Source organism: Saccopteryx leptura, chromosome 12 (assembly GCF_036850995.1).
Source record: "Saccopteryx leptura isolate mSacLep1 chromosome 12, mSacLep1_pri_phased_curated, whole genome shotgun sequence".
Classification (NCBI taxonomy): domain Eukaryota; kingdom Metazoa; phylum Chordata; class Mammalia; order Chiroptera; family Emballonuridae; genus Saccopteryx; species Saccopteryx leptura.
Genome location: NC_089514.1, coordinates 10,515,271 through 10,529,491, shown reverse-complemented (window position 1 = coordinate 10,529,491; position 14,221 = coordinate 10,515,271). Strand labels below are relative to the sequence as shown.

Genomic DNA, 14,221 nt, shown 5'->3' with positions numbered 1-14,221 from the left:
ATGGTGAAAGACTTCACATTTGCGCAGACATGCAGGGTGGCAACAGTTCCCAGTTTTATGCGCGTCGCCCATTTGCACCGAGGAGAGCCACACGTGAGAGGGCGTGGAAGCCTGGTGAACCTTCTGAGGAGCTTGTCCATATTCTGGATCAGGGGTCCCCAAACTATATCCCGCGGGCCACATGCGGCCCCCTGAGGCCATTTATCCGGCCCCTGCTGCACTTCCGGAAGGGGCACCTCTTTCATTGGTGGTCAATAAAAGGAGCACATTGACCATCTCATTAGCCAAAAGCAGGCCCATAGTTCCCATTGAAATACTGGTCAGTTTCTTGATTTAAATTTACTTGTTCTTTATTTTAAATATTGTATTTGTTCCCGTTTTGTTTTCTTACTTTAAAATGAGATATGTGCAGTGTGCATAGGGATTTGTTCATAGTTTTTTTTTATAGTCTGGCCCTCCAATGGTCTGAGGGACAGTGAACTGGCCCCCTGTGTAAAAAGTTTGGGGACCCCTGTTCTGGATGGTTCCTTCCGCAGATGACTGTGCTGTGTTACGTCACGACTCGGGTCCTGAACACCGCAGTGGCCCCCGATGGGGCCGCGCCGGCCCCAGGATTTTGCTGTTCTGTCCTGTCCTCCACACCACACATCAGGCCAGCGGACCTTCTGCATTACCTTTCTCACATTTACTGGTTTGCTCAAAACCTCTGATGGATGGTTTTCCATATCCTGACACATACACGTACACTATTCTTCTGGCTTTCAAATAAGTCGTGAGACATTCTGGTGACACTATGGTATTTTGAAAACAGCAACAACAGCAACAGCAGAAGCAAGCTGTGGCATCCTGCAGGCCATCGAAATGTACTTACTCTCTCTGAGCCCCAGTCTGCCTCTGTTAAGTGGGGATTACTAACACCTATTTCATGGATTTGCTGTGAGAAAGAAAAGAGATCGTGCATGTACCATGTGTCGCCCTTCTGCCTGACCCAGAGTCCGTGCTAAGTAAGTGGTAACAGTGTTGCTATGATGAAAAATAAAGGTAGTGAGAAATTCCTAGACCTGCTTCTTTCGACTGGCGATCTGGGCTCATTACTCCACTTGGGCGTGTCATGTTCCTTATCTGAAAACTCAGGACAGGTCCTAACGAACGTCTAAGGCTGCTGTAAGGATTAGATGGTACAAATGAACAAAAGATGCTCAATAATTGCTGAGTCCTCCATGTGTTTTTTTTGCCTGTCCCCACCTGTGCTTCTCACCCTGTCGTACCAGGAGACAGAATTCCACGATGTCATGTGATCCAGCCTGACCACCCTGTCACTGAGCTTGGCCCTTGCTGTAGACCCCTTTCTTTCATGGCCACACCTCTTCTCCATCAATCAAATTCGCCTTATTCTTAAAAGCCCAGGACAAGTACTGCTTTCTCTGTGAGGTCACTGCTGACTCCTTCGCTTGCCACTGGGCTCCCTCTCGCTGAGCAAGAGCCACCCTCCTTCAAGCGCTTGTCGCACCGTGCAGCCATTAGTTACATTCTGCCTGGCTCACCGCAGAGAGGCCGTGCATTTCGTCCCTGTACAGTCTCAGGCATGGCACTCAGTCGCTGTTGGTTCATTTGAGGATGAGAAAATCTTCCACGAGATAAAAGGAAATTAAGTTCATCTCCCCTCCTCCCCTTTTTTTGTTGCAGTTTTTGTACAGGAACAAGGGATGGTTCAAATGACGGTGAAGGACTACATGAGGTAGGTGGCAGAGACTGTCACTTCACTCTGGGATGTTACGGCTGTATCTTCCATAAACAAAGTAGCAGGTTCAGTCTGAGAGGAGGTTTCTTCATAACGGCACCGACCTTGGGATCTTGTCACTGATTTAGCCGCAGGGCTTAGGACGTTTTCACTGGCCTTGGGAGAAAGAGACGTTCTTAAAATGTCATAAAGGAGTGAGCAAACTAAGTCAACAAATACTTACTTGGGGGAGTAGATTTAATTAGAACATCTATAAATGGCATTCTACTATAACTCAATTATTCATAAGGACCTGTTCATAAAACAGTTGTACTCATATTTTCATACTGCCAATATTATTAACCATCATGCTATTTGCTAGACCATAATACATATAATTTCCAATGTTAGATGGAAAACAGTCACTTAAAATAAGGATAGACTAATGTCAAAGTGGCCCCAAACAGCAGCATCCATCTTGCCTGAGAACATAAAAGAACAAACTTTTTTTATTAAGTGAGAGATGGGGAGGCAGAGACAGACTCCTGCATGTGCTCCGACCAGGATCCACCCGGCAAGCCCCCTACTGAGCGATGCTCTGCCCAGCTGGGCTGATGCTCCATTTCTTTGCAACTGAGCTATTATAGTGCCTGAGGCTGAAGCCATAGAGCCATCTTCTGCACCCGGGGCCAACTTTACTCAAACCATTTAAGCCATGGCTGTGGGAGGGGAAGAGAGGAAGAGATATGGGGGTGGGGGTGGGGTGGAAAAAGAGATGGGTACTTCTGTGTCCTGACCGGGAATCGAACCTGGGACTTTCACATACTGGGCCAACGCTCTACCACTGAGCCAACCGGCCAGGGCCAGAACAAATTTTTGATCCCCACCTCAGACACATGGAATTGAAAAATCTAGGGGTAGAGTTCAGAAATCAGGGTTTTGGCAAGGTCTTCGGATGGTTCTGGGCGCACTCTAACTTAAAGCCCAGTGAACTAGACCGGGAGCTTTTGGAGGTCGGAAACCCTGCTTCCAGCCCTTCAGCCACATTCTCAGGATAATTCCAAGTAGCTGAAAACCACATAGTCAATCAACACTGTTTCCCCCGACTCCTACCGACTCATACCAACAATGCTACTTCGTTTTAGCTTTCCTCGCTTAAAGGACTGTTTTTGATGCTCACAAAATCGTAGAGTCGTAGGGACTACAGAAATTAACCTGGGCAGCCATTTTGTTGTAGAGCAAACTGGGAGCTAAGGTTAGTGAGTCACTCGTGCCCCCGTGGCATGATTAGAGCCATGAGCATGCCGGCCAGCAGCTCTGCTGAACGTGACCAGACAAGGTACGACCCTCAAACCCTGACTAAAACAGAAGTGAGGGCAGGCCCGTTACCAACAGGGGTGGAGTAGTAAGTGGCAGGCTAGCTCCTGCCTGTCTTTAAGGCTCCCGGCAAGCTCAACTGTCTATTAAAACAGTTTTTGTAATTCAGTGATGTGCACACTCCTGTCCTTAATGCACAGAAACAATTGAACAAACAGGCGTGGCCCCACTGTTCTTACTGATAGTGGACAGGACTAAGGCAAATGCACTGCCCATGTCGGGTGCCTTGGTCTCCTGGGGGATAACTAGTATCTACATTGCATTTGATAAATTCCAGTTTTGTGCCAACTAGCTGTTATATGGGGTGAGGCTAGAGGCAGCTACGGCATCGCTGAGCGGTTGACAAGTCAACTCAATTACAGCGGGGTTGGTTCCGCTCTTTTGGAAAAGCTTTCAAATGGCTTGCAGCGCAGGTGTCTCGGGTTAGGGTGACGCCGGTTTTCGCCGCAGCTGCCGCCCGTGGCCGGCACAGGAGCCCCGAGACGGCACTCAGAGATCGCTGGTCATGCGCGCTGAAGTCCTTCGGGATGAGAATTCACGCGGGGCCGCCCCCGTGGCTGCTCCCTGTCCCTCTTCCATCACCTAATTTTAACTTCGTCCCCAAAGTCAGTGCTTCGCAAAGATTATTCCTGAAAGGTTCCCCAATGGTTCGCCATCTGTCAAAAGTGAGACGTTCTGTCACTTTCATAATGAGCACTGGCGGGCACCTAACACCGAAATTCTCACACCTTCTGTGGCACAACACTGGGGGGGGGGGCGCAGCTCCGCCCCGGCACTCTCTCTTCTTCAGGGGTGTGGCCGGCGGTGGCCAGATTATTAGAAATGACGGGAAGTGCAGGTCTTGCTCTGGAAGGAAAAGACTGACAGTGACCCCCTAGAGGACTAAGTTGGTAGTCAACCTGGTCCCTACCGCCCCCTAGTGGGCGTTCCAGCTTTCATGGTGGGCAGTAGCGGAGCAACCAAAGCATAAATAAAAAGATAGATTTAACTATAGTAAGTTGTTTTATAAAGATTTATTTCTGCCAAACTTAGCGAAAATCCGACATAAAGTACTTGGTAAGTAATTATTATCATATGCTTTAACTTGCTGTAACTCTGCTTTATAAATTTTATAAAGTAATTTCCTTACTTTAAAAATCACCATTACTGTGGAACTGGTGGGCGGTTAGAAAATTTTACTACTAACAGAGATACAAAAGTGGGCGGTAGGTATAAAAAGGTTGCCTACCCCTGCGTGGACTGGACTCATCTCACTGTTGGTGCCCCCCTCCCACCCCCCCCACCCCTGTGCTATAGATCTCTGCATCAGTTTCCGGAAACCCCCACCCTATCCAGAGGGACCAGTTTCAACTCGTGCCATTCTGCTGCAAGTGTGCCACAAAGGTATGTGGTTTCCAGGCGCTCTGCATCCGGGAGGCTCATTCTGTGCAACAGCGGATTTCCTGATGTTACAAGTAGGCTCTTGAGAAATTCGGGAATGGACAGATGAGACAATGAATAGGGATTTCTAAGCTCCAACTGGAGAGAAAATTATAAAATGGTCAGTGAGACAGGCTAAATATCTGTCAGTGGGGAAATGGTCATATATATTATTGGCTCCCAATTTATGGAATTCTATACAACAACAAAAAGAGTATATATATGTATCTACCTTAACTTACGATCTTCAAGTCATACTTTTAGGAGAAAAAAGCAAGATGCCAAAAGGTACGTGGAGTGTGTTACTATTTATAAAGCAAATATGGAAACTGTAAAGCATGTATGTAACTGCCCAGAAAAATGCCTGTAAAATTACATGTAAATTTAGCAGGGAAGGGGGTAGAATTGGTGGGGTAATGGCCAAGGGGAGAGAGGTCCTTAGGTGTAACTTTTTAACAGAGAGAGTGTATTTTATGTCGAGGTGACTAGGGAAACAATGGCTTTTGGTTAAGTGAATTGTGAGTGGATAAACATATGCACATTTTCTTGCAAAACTAAATATAAATAAAAATAGCCAATGGCCCTGAAAACATGTTGAATGACAAAGCAATCGATCATTACATTCTTGGCCATGAGACAGGGAGGCTCTGGAAGACAGGACTATGTGTCTGTTCCTTTGTGTGCCCTGGGGGCCGAGCATGGAGCCTAGATCATGGTAGATGTTCAATAAATATACTGCTCACAAACATTAGGGGATATTTCAAAATGAATATGAAGTGATAAAATATCTTCTAACTTTTGTGAGCGGTTTATTTGTCTAAATGGGTAGGATAAAAACTTGTAGAATGTGGTAAAAAAAAGACGGCAGATTAAATCTTTCATGCACAACTTAGATTTTGTTGCAAGAATTTTCTTTCCCTCGACCCTCTTTTATATCAAGGTATCAAGTGATTGCCACCCCCAGTTCTCCAATTCTTTTCCATGATTAAGACACTCAAGCTGAGCCATTGAAGGCCCACAGTTCATGGCTGATCCTTTCTTCTTTGATATAATCAGGAGACAAAGCACTGGATCCCTGTGTCTCATTAGGAAGAGTCAGAGGGACGTTGGGTGGTGTCTGGTAGGTGGGCCTGGAGGTGAACTGTTGCTGAAGGTGTGAAAGGCTGACTCAATGAATTGTAATTCATCCGGTTTAAATAATGGAGCCATGAAAGTAACATTATCCCAACTATCTCAAACAAGCCCCTTAGTGTTGCATGTCCAGTGAAAGCCAACAAATTTCAACAAAAGAACATAGCCAACCTAGAAAAAAATCTCTTGAAAAGTTCTGATGCCAGTAGAGTCCATGAGTTTTACAAGTTCAATCGTGCAATCACCGAGAAGTGCAGTAATTAGGAAGTGAGCTTGTATTCATAAATGCAATTTCCAGGTAACTAAAGGTTATCATTTTAAGTGTCAAAGCTGAATAAAACGATTTGATGAAAGCACTCCTGTTTCTCAGTCAAGTCCAAAAAACATACAGAACGTATTTCAACACAACCTGTGGACTTAAAATTATTGTTTGTCTATATCACTCCTTGTAGCCTGTCTGCATATCCTTAGTAAGTTGGTGCAGCTGAGGACACCCAGACTGTGATACTCTTTAAAATATTATTCTTTGAGTCTACTGTTTAGTTTCTTTTCCTGCACTGTATTTCTGTCAACTACCATTTCACAGTGCACTGCCCCTGGCTTCTGTCCCACAACCTCCCTGCCCTGTCTAATTTAGCATTTGCCTATTGTGCAATGGTAAGCCAGATAAGTAGCCATTGGTATCACATGTAAGGTACAGGCAAGCAGTCCCTGAGTGGGGTGATGGACGGTCCTTCAAGTAAGTACAACTGAACTCTAGGAAAGGCACTGTCTGTCTAGTCAGATGTCTCGTTCATCTGATTGGGTGGTTGAGGTGACAGGGTAAAAATGGCAGTTGATTGGTAATGAACTGTTCCTGGATAAAGCTATTCCTATTTCTTCCTGCAGCATTCCTGAATGGCTGGAACTCTGGGAAGAAGATCCAGTGGAGATCCTGTTGGATCTGGGGTTTGGTGCTGACGAGCCAGACACCTGCACACAAGTTCCAGCCAGGTTCCTGGGCTGTGGCTCAGCCGCCAGAGGAATCAGCATCCGTGTCTTTCTTGAGGCTCAGAAGCAGCGAATGGACATCGAGAACCCTAACTTGTATGGTAGGTGAGGACCACATGGCATCAGAATCTTAGCTGTGACAATTGTTAGCCCTTGCTGCCCTATGTGCACGGAAAGAGATCCTGTGACACTGGCTTCTAAGAAAAGAAAACACTTAATTGCGAGGTCAACCAGCAAGGGGACCAAGCAGCATATCTACTACTTCACTTACTTTGTGGTCACACTGTCAGTGACTGGTGGACCTGGAACTGGGGCTCAGCTCTTCTGATACCATATGCCATGATTTTCCCACACTCTCAGGTGACAGCTGACAGAGAGGACGGAGGTGACAATGAAGGTACCTGCTACCAGAACTGGTGGAAGAATATTCTTGTCTACCTTGTATGAAAGAGTTGGGTTCACTCTGACATGTCGTTTATTTAATTCACAAGACGAAACTCAAGATACAACTTTGTCAGTTTTATGGATTAACAAACACTTACCTATTGGCATATATGAATCTATGTATATAGTTATGCAGGTACAACTAAGTATAAAAGGGATTCACTTTCCCCATAACACAGGGACATCTCATAATGTAGGGGAGTCACCTGCATAGTAATAACATGTACAGAGAAAAAAGTGAGTTTCAGGAGCTTAAAGCCCTTTCCATCTTGAAAATCGCATGTTGACCATTCTCTTCAGTTTTGACTACCTTAACGCAGTTCTGTTAAAAAGACCCCATCTAAAAATTGTGTTTTTGTATATTGCTCAGGCCGCTTCCAACAGCTGGAAGTCCTGCGTCACGTGGCCGGTGTCTTCTCGTCTTTGCTGAGTGAGGCTGACGCCCTGGAGAGCAGAGCCACAGAGGAGGGTGGAGAGGATGGTGTGCACAGCACCTCAGGGAGGGGAGCCGAAACATATCGAAGAAGAGTGGGTGAGCTTCTCCGGAGAGCCTCGAAGCAGAGCACTAGGGGAGACTGCAGTTCCGAAGTGTCAGAGTCACTGAAGAAGAGGGAAGAATGTTCGGTCACCTTTGCAAAACCCGGGGAGCGTGAAGCACAGTTAGCAGCCATGGCCAACAACCCCCACCAGAGTCCTCCGTCTCCCTCGGCAGAGCATGGGTCTCTCCCAGCCTGTGATGACTGGACACCTTGTCACCCTCCCCGGGCTCCTCTGAGAAGGCGCTGGCCTTACTTACCTGCGCTAGCCAAGCAAGCAGCTCCTTCCTGTGTGTCTGAGGGGTCGGGCAAGGACGGAGCTCGAAAAGAAAACTCGACTCAGATGAACAATCTAAGGAGCTTATCTGACGTGAGCAAAGCAGTGGACTCCTTTGAAATGGAAGAGGTCAGTGCTGTACCTTGTGCTCCTCTCCTGAGGGAGACAGCCTCATCGAGGCATCCTTTGCCTTTCGGCTCTCTCTTAACCCCTTCCTCTGTGAAGCCCTTGGCATTAGTTCTTATTGTCCCAAACTCATAGGACATTGAAGGTCATCCCAGTGGCTTTAGTCAGAACCAAATGAGTATGAACCCAGCTTTGCGCATTCCTTCTCTGGTCCTTGCTCACAGCTGAAGCCACAGATTATTTCTGACTTGGCCGTTGCTCACTGGTTCACAATGCATCTCGGGATGCTTTTATTTACTCTGACTTTCAACATTTCACCTTCTTCGATCAGTTCAACTACTTCCCACTCACTGGAATTCCTCCTCTGTATTCTCATAGCCTAGGCAGAGAGAACTTGCCGTGATAGAGATTTGGGTTGTGTGTGTGTGTGTGTGTGTGTGTGTGTGTGTGTGTGTGTGTGAATGCCCTCTCCCCCCACCAGGCTTTGTCATTGAGGGGACGTGTCTTGGGACTGTGCCCCCCACAGTGATTAATGTAGGGCCTTGGGCACAGAAGCAGGATGGGTTTTGTCTTTATGGAACCAATATTTTGTTAGTTTGCTTTGGGACTTGTTGATATTCACATACTCTTACATCCCCACCTTCACACAGTCATGCTGCTTTTCACCCTCATTTAGATGACGTCCCCACCTTCACACAGTCATGCTACTTTTCACCCTCATTTACATGATGTCCCACCTTCACACAGTCATGCTGCTTTTCACCCTCATTTAGATGACGTCCCCACCTTCACACAGTCATGCTGCTTTTCACCCTCATTTAGATGACGTCCCCACCTTCACACAGTCATGCTGCTTTTCACCCTCATTTATATGACGTCCCCACCTTTACACAGTCATGCTGCTTTTCACCCTCATTTAGATGACGTCCCCACCTTCACACAGTCATGCTGCTTTTCACCCTCATTTAGATGACGTCCCCACCTTCACACAGTCATGCTGCTTTTCACCCTCATTTAGATGACGTCCCCACCTTCACACAGTCATGCTGCTTTTTACCCTCATTTAGATGACATCCCCACCTGCACTTCTTGGTCTTTAAAACACACACACACACACACACACACACACACACGTACACATTTTCACTAATTTCTCTATTCTTTAATATAATTACAAAGAAAGTACGGAAGAGCAAGTTCTCCTTTCATGGTAAATTATCCAGAAGTGGGCAGGATACTTACACGCAAACCCCAAGGTCAGGCCCCCTGTCCCTGGAGCCCTCTACCGAGAGGCCCTCAGGTAGGCTCTGGGCCTCAGCCTGCCCCAGAGAGAACCCCAGTGCAGTGGCAGGGATAGGCACAGAAACCAAGAACGTGGGAGAGACAGTGACAGGCCTACAGATAAAAGTTTACGTCACTATAGAGACATGTTTGGGGTGTCTGGGGAGCAAGATAAGAGGTTCTTAACCAGCCAGCGAGCTGAGTGGATCAAGGAATTCGAGGAAGGAAGGCTTAAACCGTACGTAGCCTTAAAGGAAGAATAAGGTTTATGTGAATATGCTTATTGGTAAAAATTACCTCAAAATGTATATAGCTGTTACTATCCTAATGTCTGTTCATGTATGTTTATGTATACATATGTTTATATAAAAATTATTTTTAGAACCTTAAAATATCCATCTGAATTTCAAGCAGTAGCCTAAAAATGAACAAAAATTATAAACGGAGGGAAAAAAAAACAACCAGACTTTTGGTCAAGTGCCCTGATTCGAAGATAAACAGATGGCACTAAAAAAAAAAAAAAAAAAAAAAAGTATTTTCTTTTAATTTAATCTTGCAAAGATTATTTAATTATCAAGCTAATAGTTAAATCACTGTAAAGAATATCAAGTCAGTCTGCTCTCTTAGCTAAGATCCAAACAAGAGATTTTACCAAACTCCAGCGCATTGGCAAGCCTAGTTAGACTCTCCTGTCCCCGTACTAATAGTTTCTTCTGCTTCAAACTGGACGGAGTTAGAGGAAAGTCATGTTGATTGGATGGCATCTATATGTTAGAGTACAGGGAGGGATAAATACCACATTCAGCATCAAGAACTAGTAAAAGAAGGTCAGTCCTTGGGTGCTACATCGTCAAATATTCGTATAGTGACCGTTATTCAAGGAACTGTTGTGTATCGGTAAATATAAGGGCGGGAAGGGAGAACACGCTCAGACCCTGAAATAAAGAACACAAACTCCCGTGGGCTCTGCCACATAGTGAGTAGGCAGTGAATATCTGTGAATGAGTAAATTGAAAGTACTTGATAATATTCATCTAGTCTAGTGGATGGGTGGCTTCCATAGAAAACAGAATATTCTGTTGAACTTCCTGACTGGCTTGGTTTATGGCGTTTCTTCAGTGTTTGCGCAGATCTGTGTGCAAGAGAGGCTATATGTACATGCAACGCAGAGAGAGCCCTCGTAATAATATACAAGAGACGCACTGCTCGCATTTTGTTTTTTCTAAAAATATATATTTAAAATACTACATCCTCATCACACAGCCTGGAGAAAAAATATTTGTTTCACACAATCCCAGTGGATGAGTCAGCGAAGCTGGGGTAGGCTGCATCTTAATTACGAGCTAATGCTAGGTTTCCGAGTCAGTTTCCAGTGGCAAAGTTGAAAATGCAGTTAGAGGAAATGAAAAAATACACATGACCTTAGCAGATTTTCATGTCATTTAAAACAGCCAGTGTACTTATTAAATAACAGTCAGAATTTCAGCTATGATTGGCCACATTTTGCCTTCAGATCAGTCTGTGATGTTTTCCCTGAAGTCCTACTAAAGGCCGAATTCGTCAATATTTAGTTTACTTCCCCAAAAGTATGGTTTCAACTAAATTGCACAGTAATTTTTAATGTAAAAATCAACATTTTTTTTTTCTGAAGTTGGAAACGGGGAGGCAGTCAGACAGACTCCCACATGCGCCCGACCGGGATCCACCTGGCATGCCCACCAGGGGGTGATGCTCTGCCCATCAGAGCCATTCTAGTGCCTGAGGCAGAGGCCACAGAGCCATCCTCAGCACCGGGGCAAACTTTGCTCCAATGGAGCCTTGGCTGCGGGAGGGGAAGAGAGAGACAGTGAGGAAGGAGAGGGGGAGGGGTGGAGAAGCAGATGGGCGCTTCTCCTGTGTGCCCTGGCCGGGAATCAAACCCGGGACTTCCTCACACCAGGCCGACACTCTACCACTGAGCCAACCAGCCAGGGCCAAAATCAACATATTTTAAATTTAATTTTACTTAGTAAAACTGAATAAACAATTTAAATGAGGGATATATATTTTTTCTTATGTTGCTGAGGTATACACTCATGATCATCTGTTTATTCCTGACTTAAAGGTCGTTTTTGGCAAAATTTACCATAATGTTTAAAAAGCTTATGTCCTCTGACTCAACTTTCAATACAAATACCCCAAATAAATAATATGACATGTGAAAATAGATTCTACTCAACATTATTTCTGTTCGCAAAATTTAGAAAATCATTAAATAACTTAATGTACTTTTTAAAATATGGCTTATTGTGAAGTCATTAAAGATTTGTGTTTTCAAAGAAATTTTAAGACTTCAGAAGTTCCTCCTTCAAATTTTGAGTGAAAAATATTGTCTACATAACCATATCCATAATAAATGTAAAAGGAAAACCTGCTCAGACACAGTCTAAAATATTCACAGTAACTGTTTTGGTATATTCTTTAACTTCCTATGTTTCTAAAGATTCTATAGCAAGCAACATTATTATTCTTCTTAAAGAAATACCTTCTTTGTGGCCCTGGCCGGATAGCTCAGTGGTAGAGCGTCAGCCTGGCATACAGGAGTCCCTGGTTCGATTCCCAGCCAGGGCACACAGGAGAAGTGCTCATCTGCTTCTCCACCCCTCCCCCTCTCCTTTCTCTCTATCTCTCTCTTACCCTCCTGCAGCCAAGGCTCCACTGGAGCAAAGTTGGCCTGGGCACTGAGGATGGCTCCATGGCCTCTGCCTCAAGCACTAGAATTGCTCTGGTTGCAACAGAGCGACAGCACGGATGAGCAGAGCATCGCCCCCTGGTGGGCATGCCGGGTGAATCCCAGTCAGGTGCATGCGGCAGTCTGTCAGACTGCCTCCGCATTTCCAACTTCAGAAAAATACACACACACACAAAAAAAAAACACAACGAAATATCCTCTTTGTTTTAACACTAATTTTATTCTCATTGCTGGAGTAGTAGTCATTAATTTCTTAAAAGAACATTAAAAATAAATTTTGCTCCATAAATTTGGAAATCAAATTTTCTTTGAGCTCTCTAAGCTTTATAGAGCAACTCCGTTATGAATTTTCTGAACTGCTTTCCATAAATTTACCGAGTTGTAATAAATCTCTTAAGAGAACTACAATTAAATATGGGAAATAAGTGGTTTTCTCCAAATATATTTAAAGCTATTTGGGAGGGAAATAATTAGAATAATGTTATTACTGAAGTTTAGTTCACATAGCGCCAGTTTCAAGCAGGACCTTTGTTCCTCACACCCAGGAGAGATCTTTCTCTTCCCGTCTCCTGAATCCTTTCGTTCTTGAACCCTTATACTGAGTGCCTTGCACCTGCCACCTGACTTCACCGACTGGAAGCTATTTGAGCTCAGAAATCGTGTGTAGTCCTCGTAGCGGTAGCCAGTAGGTGCTTATTAGATGTCGAGTAAATAAATGGAGTGACTTTATGGGGAAAGCATTACTAATGAGATTGATGTGTTTTGGTGTTTCAGGTCCAGAGCTTTGAAGAGGAGATTGGCAATCCTCCTGACCCGACTTCCGGAACTCTAGGTAAGAATTCACCAAGGGGTGCGTGCCGTTTCTTCCGTGGTCTTTCAGAAAGAGAGTGTAAGTAACAGCTACTCAAGTTTCTTAGAATGGAGAACTTAAATTATTGCCAGGAGATGCCATACCCATTACGACTACTGTCTATTACTATTGCACGTTTTACCTACTACTCTTAAAAACTTACTAGCCAGGCAAATGTACATGTAAATGTCAAAGAAACTTACTACAGAGATGTTTGACATCAGTGGAGCTAATGTAGTTTGTGGTTGGTCTACCATTAACTCTCCATGAGCCGACCAGGAGAGTGGAATGGATTTCACATAGGACTGGGACTAACTGGGTGAATGTTTTCTTACTTCTACTGCCAACTGCTTGATGCTATACAAGTCATGGACCTCAGTTTGTTACCTGTTATAAAGAGATATAAGTACAGATCATTTTTAAGTTCTCTGCCAGCACTTATACCCTAAGTTAAGTGAGTGGATGATCTTTATGTGGAACTCTCAGGGCAAGCCAGGTAGGTGCATAGATGTAAGTTTCCAAATCATCTCTTAGAATGATCTTGTGTTATCCTAGACCATAGCGAAGGAAATCGTTCTCTATTTCTGGTTCTTATGCCCTCGTTCAGCCGTCATTGTGATTCAGCGTTTCCATAATCCTGTAACAGAGCTGAAAGTAGACAGGGATTAGTGAAACAAAATAAAGCAGACTAAGCTAGTGTACTTCCTAGAAGAAGATATGCTCATTTTTTATTTAATTTAGTGTAGTGTCAACCACATCTTTTTCATTACAAAGTGTATGCATGGGCCTCATTTTGCTAAATGCTGTTTAGAAATAATGCATTAGTAATTATAGGGTCCTGCTGATTACATAAATTGTGATCCTGCTCTTCGAAGTAATTACCACATAACCTGCACTGAGGTTTATAAGATGAAAATAAGCATCTGTTTTCCATCTAATTGAATGCTTCTCAGGGAAGCTAGAGGTGCTCTTGCCAATAGGAGCTGCCTTCCTTGACATTCAATTAAGAGGTCTGCTGATATCATGTAAGTCACTCCAGTCATTCCAAGAAATGATCTGGGTAGTTAGGCAAAAGCACTAATCTACATTTAATCTCAAACTTAGAGAGCAAAGTAATATGGGTGAAGGTTAGCCTAGTGGAGAAAATCTAAATTACAGTGAAGAGCAAATGTGATTTCACGATTTTCACAATCAGTGTTCACCCAAGAAAAAAATAGGATGGAGAAAATAATAACTAAAACTAGTTCAATTAGTGGAGAAAGGGGAAATTTATTACTTTGATATATATGGGAACGAATTACATAGCTATAACTATAGATTGACATGAATGAATTTTAAC

The 14,221-nt window shown here is 44.2% G+C and overlaps 1 protein-coding gene across 1 annotated transcript in view; it reads left to right on the top strand.

Annotated features, from left to right (window-relative positions):
* The window catches only part of ITPRID1 (ITPR interacting domain containing 1), a 78,860-nt gene that overhangs the window by 24,171 nt on the left and 40,468 nt on the right, over positions 1 to 14,221 (top strand). Inside the window, 5 exon segments of the mRNA XM_066353858.1 lie at positions 1,687 to 1,738; positions 4,394 to 4,480; positions 6,536 to 6,738; positions 7,452 to 8,023; positions 12,807 to 12,864. Coding sequence (XP_066209955.1) covers positions 1,687 to 1,738; positions 4,394 to 4,480; positions 6,536 to 6,738; positions 7,452 to 8,023; positions 12,807 to 12,864 — 972 coding nt within the window.